We start from the raw sequence: 11,855 nt of genomic DNA, 5'->3' as shown, positions 1-11,855 counted from the left end.
GAGATGAAATTGTTTGTCACGTAGGCTTTCACGAGGAATGGGCAGTGATGAGTGAATGAACTATCAAGGCTGCTGCTGCTGCTGCATAGGGCCTACCTAACCCGTACCGCCTTTACCATATTAATACGTCTACCTATATAAAGTATTAACGAGATAAAAAGGGCTTGTAGCTCTACTAATTAAGAGTAGCCACCTCAATTAATGTTTTGTATTCGAATCAACTTTTCTAATATTTCTTGTATAAAGACAATAAAAGAAAGGGTGATGAAGTTGAAGACGACTATTTGCTCCGAATTCGACTCTTGCCTTCAAATTCATTATATATATAAAAAACCAAAAGAAATTCCATAATCAAAATATTTAGGGGTGTACATTGGTTCGAAACCAATGAATTTTTATCAATCCAATTCAATTCAATATTTTATTGAATTTGAGATTTACAATCCAATCCAATGTGTTCGGATGTCAGGATCCAATCCAATCCAATGTACATTGAATTGAATTGGATTGGATGATCGGTTCATATGAAAATATGATAATCACAAAGATAATTGTATAGAATTTAATCCGATAGAAAATATCATCAAGTATGTACAAAATAGACATAAATAAATTTTAGAAAACAACATTACAACATGAAGTTCGACACAAAAGGTATAAATCTAGACATAAATAAGTTTGAGATAATACAATGTTATAGATACAAATAAATTTTAGAGTTGAAGTTACATCAATTCCTTTAAAAACAAAAAAGCGCTTTAGTCAACACAAAAAGTTAGAAATCTAGAATTTTTATGCTATATTAATATATTGTTTTGGGAAAAAATATCAATAATGTTGTGTTGGTGCATTGGTGTAAGTGAAATGTGAAATGTGGTTTAGTTTCGAACACTAGGAAAGGTAAATATTTTTTTTTGTTTTTTGTTTTTTATTAAGGTTAGATCAGTTCGATTTGAATTGGATTTCAAACTGTGGATATGCTAACCAAATCGATGCAATCGATTTTTCATTTTTTGAATTCAATCCAATCAGCCGATATTATCGAAACTAATAAAATTAGATTAAATGGAATTGAATTGATTTGTTTTGACAAATTAGTTTGGATCCTGTACAACCCTAAATATTTTGCATAATCCCTATGTATAGCTGCCATTATTAATTTAAGGTGCAAAAAATTATGAATAAATAGTAGTCATGTTGGCAAATTTTACAACAATAAAGAAAGGGAAAAAGAAAAGATGAATCATTTTGTTTTGTAAGACTTATTGTGCTATATAATTTTTAATTTTAGGAAGCAAGTACCATGTGAATTTTAAATGGTTATTTTAGTACATAAAACATGTAGGTCCGCCGAGCATATTCTTTGTTAACCAATACATAATGGGGGGTTGGCTTGGCACTTGTGCTTTTAAGAGCCCATTAAACTTTTGAACTTAGTTACTTGGCATCACTCATTGCCTTGACTCTTGTTACTCTTGCGCACTTCCCTTTTGGCTATATATTTCAAGTGGTTGCAGCTTAAAGCGGCTTTCAATTGTGGAAAAGAGAGAGACAATAATAACATCTATAGTTATATATATATATATATATATATATATATATATCTGAAAATATAACTATATAAAAGAAAAAGAAGACATGGATAAAACTTCTTCAGTGATCTGAACTAGCTGAAAGACTAAAACGAAAACGTGAAAATATAATAGAGACTAAGAGCCAACAACTATTCAAAATCAAAGCAACCAACCGCTCCAAAAATCTTATTGATTTTAAGGGAACAAATACGTGCAAGCATAAGCCACAAGTAAACCTAGGATTCCTTCCATGTGGGTTATATATGTTTCACATGATGTGCACAGCCTAACATGGACATTTTCAGTGTTATGGGAATTTTTGACAGTACCAGTAGTCAGTACTCAATTTTTTCATGTAGTTTAGTTTGTCTCTAGAAACCTGCAAGATTATCTAAACAAGCAGAAATCATGGGATATTAAAGGGGACACTACACTAATAAAATGGTCCTAATGGACATAATAGGAGGATTATGGTATAAATGTTAGCATTCAATTCAAAGCCAGTTGATAATGAGTAAAAATTAATAATGCAAGACTTTCATTTCTGGATACTCTTGATATGCCCTCTCATGTGTAGCGTCATTAAGTGAAGCACCTATACAACAAATATTACTTCGATAATGTAAGAGCACGTATGATCATTTTGCCTAAAATGTGGATAACATCTCTTGATGTCTTCTCGTGTAACTTGATAAATATATCAAATTAACAATCTGATAACATAATTATATCTTAAACTTGTTTAATTCTCAATAACTTTTAATTTTTGTATACATATCCAATACATCTAAGTGCTTAGAATACCCTTACCATGTGGAATTGGGGCAATAAGCATTTGTTGGGAAAGACAATCTCTTGAAGGGAGAGAGTAGGAGTGGGAGGGAAATCAAATGGTTTTTCATATAGGGGATGATAAATTAAGTGACGTGTCAATGTGACAAAGCTGTCCAAAAGAAGATGGGACAACATCAACATGTACATGTAAGGACTACAACAAAGTGGCACAGTGGCAGATTCTCCTAGGTCTTGCAGCTTGCTGCAGTTGGTGCTCTAAATCTTACACACACAAAAGTGTTGTTAATTAACCTAGAAATGCTCCATTATTTTATGTCTTAATTTGTCATAATTTTCAAACCCCACTTTGGAAAGCCCACTTTGTCTTTTAATCTGTGTTAGTGTTATCATTCCTCAATCACAGAATCTAATCTACGACAGGTGGTTTGTGATACATGATCAAATGAGTGCAAATAATATATATATTGTTACTTGAAAATTTTGAAATTTTAGGATTATGTTATTGAGACACTAACAAAATTATCATGCATTGATTTCTCATGAAAACACTAGAGATAAATTACAAAAAAAACATGCATGATGATTTTTTTTATGTGTCAGATAACATTTCTCATATTTTATTAATTTAATTTGGAAGAAAACCATAATTTCCAATCCAAAAAAAAAAAAAAAAAGTGACCCAAAGAGTAATAATATATATTATAGATGGTTGAATAGCAGATTTTTAATGTCCAAATCTAAAAGCCTCATGTAAACCAAATGTTAAACACTTTTTAACTAATATCGTAATCACCCGCCTAAATACATATTTCCCTCCCTCTGGCAAAGGTTCTGATGCTCTCGATCGTATACTAACGCTTCATAGTTATGTAAGGAGCTTGTAGCTCAAGTGATTAAGAGTAATTATCCATGTACATGAGGTCATTATGTGTTCGAATCTTTTTCCCTTAATATTTTTTGTATAAAAGAAAAAAAGATTGATAGTTACAAGGGCTTACATGTATCTCGTTAGAATGCTTTCAAAATTATCAAACCTAATATATATGTAGCTCTGGAATTTGAAACACTGCAAATTATTGAATTTGCAAACTTTTCAGCCTCCTGGCCATCAAATTCCATCCTCCTCTTGTCCAAATTCAAACCTCCTCTATAAACAAAAACGAAGGAGGGGCCAACATGAATAATTCGATGTGGTGTATGGGACCCCCAAGTAATGGGTCAAGGATGTGGCACCTCTCCAAGACAAGAAGGGACATATCATGTCTGTATAGGACTAGGCTGAACTAACATATTGTAAAATCTTATAAAAAAAAAACATATAAAATGATATAAAGGCTAAAGCGTACATGGAAAAGCCAGAAAAGTCACATACCCTGCTCTAGGAAAATCTTTCTATTTGTAACATTTTCTTTTTTGGCCAAGATTAAATATGTTGTGCATAAGAATATGTTGTCATGATGTGAATTGTTTTTTTTTTTAATTAACGGGAGAGAAAAATTGCATTTGAGACATCTGATAATATTGAGAAGAGAAATACTATTAAACTATAAAAGCTAAACTATAAAAGCTGGTTGGTACACGGTTATAGAGTTTAGAATCAAAATCACAACTTTCTTTTCATTTTTTCAAAGAATTTATCATCAGGTTATAAGGGTCAATAATAATTTTATTACAATTTAGAAGCATTTTTGTAACTATCTATCAAGAGATAAAAAAATACAATTTTTTTAATAAAGATCAAAACAACAAGACCGAAAAAGTCTAAAGTAAAATAAAGGCAATTATATGTTATTATTGATAATTATTATTTCATTCATATTAGTCATTATAGAACTATAATGAGTTGTTATTTATATGCATAAACAATAACAAACCACTCGATTAACAAATAAAGAAGAAAACAACAACCAACCTAAATCAAGCCGGGAATTCTGCAGGGATCAAGGATTACATACTAAGATTTAGAATACAGGCATACTCTGGTTCTGTTGATACAATAATTATAAGTGTTCAATTACTCTAAATATTTGTGTTCTTATCTATTTATTTATTCATGCTACTCTTACCACATCCTTATACTATCTTATGTGGCAGCTGAGGTGGACAGCCACATCAACTAAAATTATTTAATATATATATATTTTTTTTATGATTTATTCCAGTATTTGGTTTTCTAATTGTCTTAATTAAAATACACTTCATTGATTTAATTGATGTGGCATATAATATGGACATGCCACATCATGTGGTATAGAAATGTGAGATAAAAATGTGGTAAGTGTAGCATTACTTAAAGAAGAATTATGTTAAGCCAATACGCTCATCACTTTCGTAGATCGAAAATTTCAAAGTGTACCACATTTTGGCATCCCTTAGAGTATGCTATAGTGGTGGGGTTGATTAGAATGTGACGTTTTTAAAATTATGGGATTCAATGGCATGGTTGATTTTAGGGTGTGGAGTACAAAACAAAATAAAAACGTGCATTAGGCTAAGATGGAACCTATATGGTTATGGAAATGCCTTTTTCGTAATGCCTCATTACTCCTCATGAAGCTTTTTTGGGCATGTAAACATACTTTGTTTGGGTGCCATTTATTATCATTGTTTTTAACATCAGGACGTGAAATACCACTCAATCAGCAGTTAGTTGATTCACATAAATATTTCTAAGTTTTATATCTAGTCGACAAGCATGTAAAAGATGGTTTAGAAAGATTCAATTACACAAAAGGATGATCTCCAAACTATACCTAGTTTGCAATTCTAAAACTAATGAACAAAACTATAAACCTCTTTAATGGATTTTAGAAATTGTTTATGTGAGTTCATAGTGCTCATCATTTGAGAACAGTCAAAAGGAGATTTGTGGTTGCATTGAATCAACAAAATCCTGTTTGTTGTACTATTGATGTTGAATAGAGGCCATCCCATCACCACCTTCCCTTCCCCCCCTAATGAATCACCCTTTTTTCACTTTCGAAGGACATGACTCCACCCACCCACCTTCTACTCTACCAATGGCATGTGCATGAGTGATGGTGTGGGGAAACCACTTTAGGGGATTGTCATCCATATGAGTATGACCACAAAGAAAGAAAATAAAAAAGGACTGCAAAAGCAAATGGTATTTCACTGTGCAATCTCTATTGATTGAGATTGGGCTCGCCCTTTACTAGACATGCATCATGACCCTTGTGTCATGGTTGTCTCACCTCTTTCGGGCACAAAGTCCTCTCTCTCTCTCTCTCTCTCTCTCATAAGTATTTTCCAGTCCTACTCCGTCACTCATATTCATAAAGCCTAATTCCCATCTAGAAATCTGTTTTATTTTATTTTTTATAATACAAACCATAGTTAAAAAAATCAATGTACTCACCAAAAGGTCTCATCAGATTGAAAATAGCCTTAACTCTTTGTGTATACGGAAGCCGCTATTTCCCTGTAGTTTAGATTATTACTTGTATTAAAAAAAAAAATATATTAATCTACTATACGAAAAGCAAGATTCAAAGTTGAACGTAAAGAGGAGCTCATTGCTATAGCCAACTAGCTTAATCGAGGTCTGCTTCTCATACTCAAATTTAAAAACAGGTAACCTGACTTTTGGACAGCCCATACCGTCTTTTAGTATGACCCAAAACATGGCTTGAACAATTCTAAGGATAGGGCTACGTGGAATTTTGTTATAAAGGTTTTGGGCTATGGGTCAACTGGTAATGTAACGTGAACAATTCTTATTAATGTAAGTCGCCTTTGATAACCAGTTTAGTTTTCTTTTACTGGAAACATAATAACTATTTTCTGTTTAAAATAAAAGAAAAACTGAAAATTGTTTAAAACTTTGTTTAGTAACAGTTTTTTTAGTTTTATATGGAACGTGGAAATGAATTTATTCTTGGGCTCAAATTATGAATTTGAGGTCATAAAAATGAACATGCATCTTACAAAGAACTTGTAGAAATTTTCGGTGAGTTTTTCGAAATTAGGATTAAATTTTGGTGAACTGGATGCAGTGGTGGATCTAACAAGGGACGAGTGAAGGCTATAGCACCCACTCACCCTTATTGCTACCCTTGAAGTCTCCCATAATGTTCTTTGAAGTTCTGCTTGAAGGGGGCAAAGTCTTTGAGAAAAGTCTTGAGAGAAAATAGGAAGGGGGCAATCTGTTGACAAAAATAAGTGACGGATCTAGAAGGGACAAAGTGTCTGAAGTTAGTTTCATTTCATATGTCTATATTGGGCACAAATATTTTGGCATGGGTTCTAGAAATGTATTATTTTTCTCTTAAAACTAAATGCTTTGTGCTTTTACATTTCGCCCCCAACACGAAAAATTCCTTAATCCGCCACTAGTGGTTGGATGTACCGAAGCTCGGACTAGGTCAGCAGGGGAATGAAGATTCGACCGGCCAAGTCCAAGTCAAGAGGTCCTATATGCAAATTTTAAGATTGAAGTGCAATGTATGTGGGGTGATGTAATTGGTGAATGAGAAAGAACGGTGAAAAAAAAAATGAAAACAAAAAATGAAAAATGAAAATTTTAGTATGAGGATCTTGCATCATTCCTCCACAATAGGTGCAGGGCCCTTTTTTTAAGAATTCCTTAATGATGAGAGTAAAATTTAACGGAGAACAATAATCAGTGCCAATCTGATTGTATTCCTGCTTTCGCAGCATAATGACAAGTCATATATTCGAATGTAAAACTTTCGATGTAGCTAAGGAGACACCTCATAATAATAAATAAACAAACAAATAAATAAAGATTATCATAATATTAAGGTAGTTTGAGAAGATGTTATGGATGAAATCATTCATGACATTGCATATATACAATACTGGAATTAGCAAGTGACACAAAGAAGCTAAACAAAGTCGTTGTGCACACCACACCACGCATGTCCACAACTATTATTTATAAAGACGATTCTTTTATTTTTGGTCGTGAGACAGCTGAAGAAAGAAACTAGGAATAATATTAGTATAGAACAAACAAACGAGAGGAGCCACCTTGCTTGCATATATTATATATCAAGAAATCAATAGACCAAGGGAAAGGAAACATGTGGCACATGAGAAATCTTGGGCCAATCTTCTCCAATGTCGCGCTTGTATCTCCTCTCCAATTCAGGACAATCATAAATCACAAGTTCTCTTAAGGAGGCAAGAGAACACATCCCCTCTGGCAGAGACAACAATTTCTGACATGAATATAGAGCCAACTTTGTGAGTGATGTGAAACTTGCCAACCACTCAGGTAATGCCTCCAAATTCTTACAGTTGGCAATAATCAAGACTTGAAGGGCGTTAGCCGCTCCTTGAAACCATTCAGGCAATGCCACCATCCGTGGTAGTCGTCCAATAAACAATTGTTGGAGCTTCAGTGGAGTTCCTTGATAGTTTATGTTCCCCAAATCCAGTTGTTCGCATTCTGATATCCACAGATTTCGTAAGGAAGCAAGATAGCTCGTTTCACGCGGCAAAGAGATTAAATTACTACACTGAAAAATACTAAGAGATCGAAGGGATTTCAAGCATCCCACCCCATTCTTAGTAAAATTTGTTTGTTTTGTGGTTAAGCAAAGTGATGTGAGGCTGATCATTTTGCTTATATCTCTGGGCAACTCTTCAAGATTCACACATCCAGCAAAATGTAGAGATTGCAAGCTCTGCAGTCTGCAGATTGCATTAGGGAGTTTCGTTATTGCTTCATTACAACTCAAGTTCAGATATCTCAAATGTTTTAGGGAACCAATGGAACTTGGCAACACTTGTAATGAACATGTAACTAACTCAACCACTCGCAAATACTTGAATCTTGAAAAGCAAGTGCACATGAAGGATTCATCGATCTTTGTTTCCACTGCTGTTATAGTCCGCACTTTGTTCAACTTTTGCAAGGTTGTTGAAACATTTTGGCCAGCTTCCAAAACTGTCAAATGTCTAACATTTTCAGATTTGTCTTCGGTGTTTGCAGACTTCACTGTAAAACACTCACCTTGTGCAACTGATTGTACAAGATCATGGATAAGATCATGCATATCAAATTGGTAGTAAATACCAAGATCAATTACGTTTTGAAAGAAGGATCTCGCCCATAAATCCTTAAAATATAGCTCTCCGATGTCTTCCAACTCCATATTCCCATGAACACGAGATTGATCAAGGATTCCATGTGCCATCCAATAGCTGATCAAATCACAACTACGAAACTCAATCCTATCCTTTCGAAGATTGAAACAGTAAGCAAGACATTGTCTCAAATGAGGAGGCAATCTGGTATAACTCAGTCTCAAAGCAGGTAAAATGTGACTATCTTCTTGTTTCAATTTCCATATCTCAGAATCTCTAACCAGTTTCCATTCCCTTTGATCAGTCTTTGAGTATAGTTGACTCCCTAAAGTTTTCACTGCCAATGGAACCCCTCCGCACTTTCTAACAATTTCTTCCCCCATTTTAAAGAGGTTAGGATATTCTTTCTCATGTCCCTCTTTAAAAGCACATTCTACAAACAATGACAAGCACTCCTCAAAAGAAAGAAATTCTAAATTAATGTTTTCTGGAATGGTACCCATGATCTCAGCGACTGCGGTACTTCTTGTCGTCACTAAAATCTTACTTCCTGACTTGGCTCCCTCTATCACTAGATCTCTCAACTGACTCCACTTCAAAGCATCATCTTTCCAAACATCATCCAAGACAAGCAGAAATGTCTTATCCTTCAAAGCTTCACGTAGCCTTCCTTGCAACTGATCCAGAGTCAATTTATCACTGATCTCTGTATTTAATGCAGAACCAAGAATCAGTCTTGTCAATTTAGTAAGTTCAAAGTCCACCGGAACAGATGCCCACATCCTCAATTCGAAATGCCCAACGACCCTTTTATCATCGTACACCCACTTGGCAAGTGTGGTCTTCCCTAAACCTCCAATCCCCACTATCGGAATGACAGAGACTTTATTATTAGAATTCCCACTTTGATCATCATCACCTTGTTGCATCAACAGATTTACAATTTCTTCCTTCTCAGACTCTCTACCAATAACCTTTGAAGCAGGAACGAAAGGTCTTTCATGATCCTCACCTCCATATCCATGAGGAAGAATGGTGAGAGAATCAAATATAGCCTTATTGGACTTGAGCTCATCTAATCTCTCTGTAATCTCCTTGATTTCATTGCCTACTCTGAAACGGAATGCGATTGGATTAGAACGAGAGAAGAAACGGCGTACCTTTCCAGTTGTGCCATGAAATGTTTCCACCACTTCCCTCCGCAAAGCTTCGCACTCAAACTCATCCAACAAGTCCTCGGCATCAAGAAATACGTCTTTAAGCTGTCGTAGCCAACTGCGTATCTGCTGGTTATGAGCTTGCTTCTGTTCGGCATCCAAGAGGACATCTTTGATGGTGGACATTGTGCGCTGAAGCTTTTTCAGATCAGCTTTAACGCCCCATGCCAAGCAGATCTGCTCAGAAGCAATAGACCCGAGCTTTTCAATGAGTTTGGTTGCCAAAGGAAATGCAACTTCAGCCATGGTTTTGTTGAGAGGGTGTATACAAATTACAATACAAGAGAATTCGGAGGATGAAGATGACTGTTGTGGCTTCGCAAGTTTGAGTCTCCGATATTTTGTCTTTTTAAGAATGCTCTGTCCCGCGTTCAGTAGGTACGAATATTATAAAGACAACTTGAGGGTGGGTGCGCCAAAGACAAATTATTCCACGTTCAGTAGGCACAATGATTTCTCTATTCTTATTTACAATTGTCGTTTTGCGGCTAATTATCAATGCATTTTTAACAATTTTAAAATAAATAATAATAAAAAAACTTATTTTCACGTTCTTTTAATTAGAAAATATTCGAATCTATTCTGAACCCACAACTTCCGGTTTCCCAGTTTTTATCTCTTCTTCATCTCTCTCTTCATCACTGACATCTACCGGGTGATTGGGAGGGCTGCTGGCGATGAGGATGGAGATGGAGTAATTAGAAAATCACCGAGGTGAAAAGCAACCCACAACTACCGGTTTCCCAGTATTTTAGGTGCTTTCATTGATTTTTTTTCACAATTTATTCTGGACCATTGGATCAAATAATTCAAATCTAACCGTCCAACAAGTTGATGCATCGATACTTGAATTTTCGCTCAAAGAAACTCCCTTAAGAGCAAGTCCAGAAGTGCTGGACGACTCGGGCTGGGGGGGGGGGGTTTGGGTCAAAAAACGACGTCCAGCAGCAAAGGTCCAGCCCGGGCGAGCGTGGGGGCCACCAAAACGGGCAGGCCCGAAGGCGAAATCGGCCCGAGCTCGGGCCCGAGGTGTAGGACAAAATAGCTGACGCCAGCATGGCGTCAGCCCTGAAGATTTGAAATTTTTTTTTTACCGCATTGCACGCGCCAACGTTAAAAAAAATTTCAAATCAGCGCTACAGTGCCGCCAACGGCTCCTTGACACGTGGTGGCCTCTGGTCACTCCGATTGGAATTTTTTCTTCAATCCAACGGCAGCCAATTTTTCTGCCAAAAAAAATTGAAAAAAAATCGAATTTTTTTTAAAAAATACACAAAAATTACAGAATTTTTTGTGTATAAATACCAACCAATACTCTTCACTTTTAACACCAAATCCTCATATATTTTCTTCTCCTTCTACTATTGTTCACTTTCTCCTCAAAATTTATTCACTTTCTATTCAATATTTTTTCACTTTGAAGTTGTAATTTTTTTCTAGCATATTATGGGTTCTTCTAATGAAAATGGAGGGGCATGGAGCATGATGGAAGATGTTAGCTTGTGTGAGGTTTGGGTCCAAGTTAGTCATTGTCCAGTAACGGGCAATGAGATTAAATTTTCTCATATGTGGAAAAAAATTCATCAAGCATTTTGTGAAAGGGCAATTGGTTCTACACGTACAGAAATGGCATTATCCAGTAGGTGGAAAGTTCTTAATAAAGAGTTGGGGAAATGGAGAAATGCTTTAGCAAAAGCGATTGACAACCAACGAAGCGGAGAAAATCTTAGCAATGAGGTAATTTATTTGTCATTTTTCTTCTATTAATTTCTATGTCATATTAATTTCTATTTAAATGTTTCTTGCAATTTATATATTTTGTTAATATGTCTCTATTTTTTTTTAATACATGTTGCATTTTTTTATTATTTCTTTAATTTCCATTAGTTTTTTTTTTTTACATGTTGCATTGCCAATATTTTAAAAATTCTCTTGCATTTCCATTTCATTTTTTTTTTTATAGATTATACAAGCACAAATGTGGTTTGGTGCTACCGGCCAAGGGAAAAAAAGTTTCAACCATACCCATTGTTGGGAGGTGGTGAAGACTTGTAAGAGATTCCAAATTATTCCAACCGGTCCGACGGTAATCTTGAACGAGACTCCACTTCATGAGACGCCGGCATCGGATTCACCTATGGATTCCCCGATGAGTACCGACTCACCCATTGAAAATAATCCAAGGCCTATTGGG

The 11,855-nt window shown here is 35.2% G+C and overlaps 1 protein-coding gene across 1 annotated transcript; it reads right to left on the bottom strand.

The window, feature by feature from the left end:
* Positions 1 to 7,411: 7,411 nt before the first annotated feature.
* Positions 7,412 to 9,907, bottom strand: LOC117635322 (putative disease resistance protein RGA4). The gene has a single exon (XM_034369660.1). It carries the CDS (start codon positions 9,905 to 9,907, stop codon positions 7,412 to 7,414), a length of 2,496 nt encoding a protein of 831 aa, XP_034225551.1.
* Between the last annotated feature and the right edge of the window lie 1,948 nt (positions 9,908 to 11,855).

This window comes from Prunus dulcis, chromosome 7 (assembly GCF_902201215.1).
Source record: "Prunus dulcis chromosome 7, ALMONDv2, whole genome shotgun sequence".
In the NCBI taxonomy this organism is placed as follows: domain Eukaryota; kingdom Viridiplantae; phylum Streptophyta; class Magnoliopsida; order Rosales; family Rosaceae; genus Prunus; species Prunus dulcis.
This window is presented reverse-complemented; position numbering and strand designations above follow the sequence as displayed.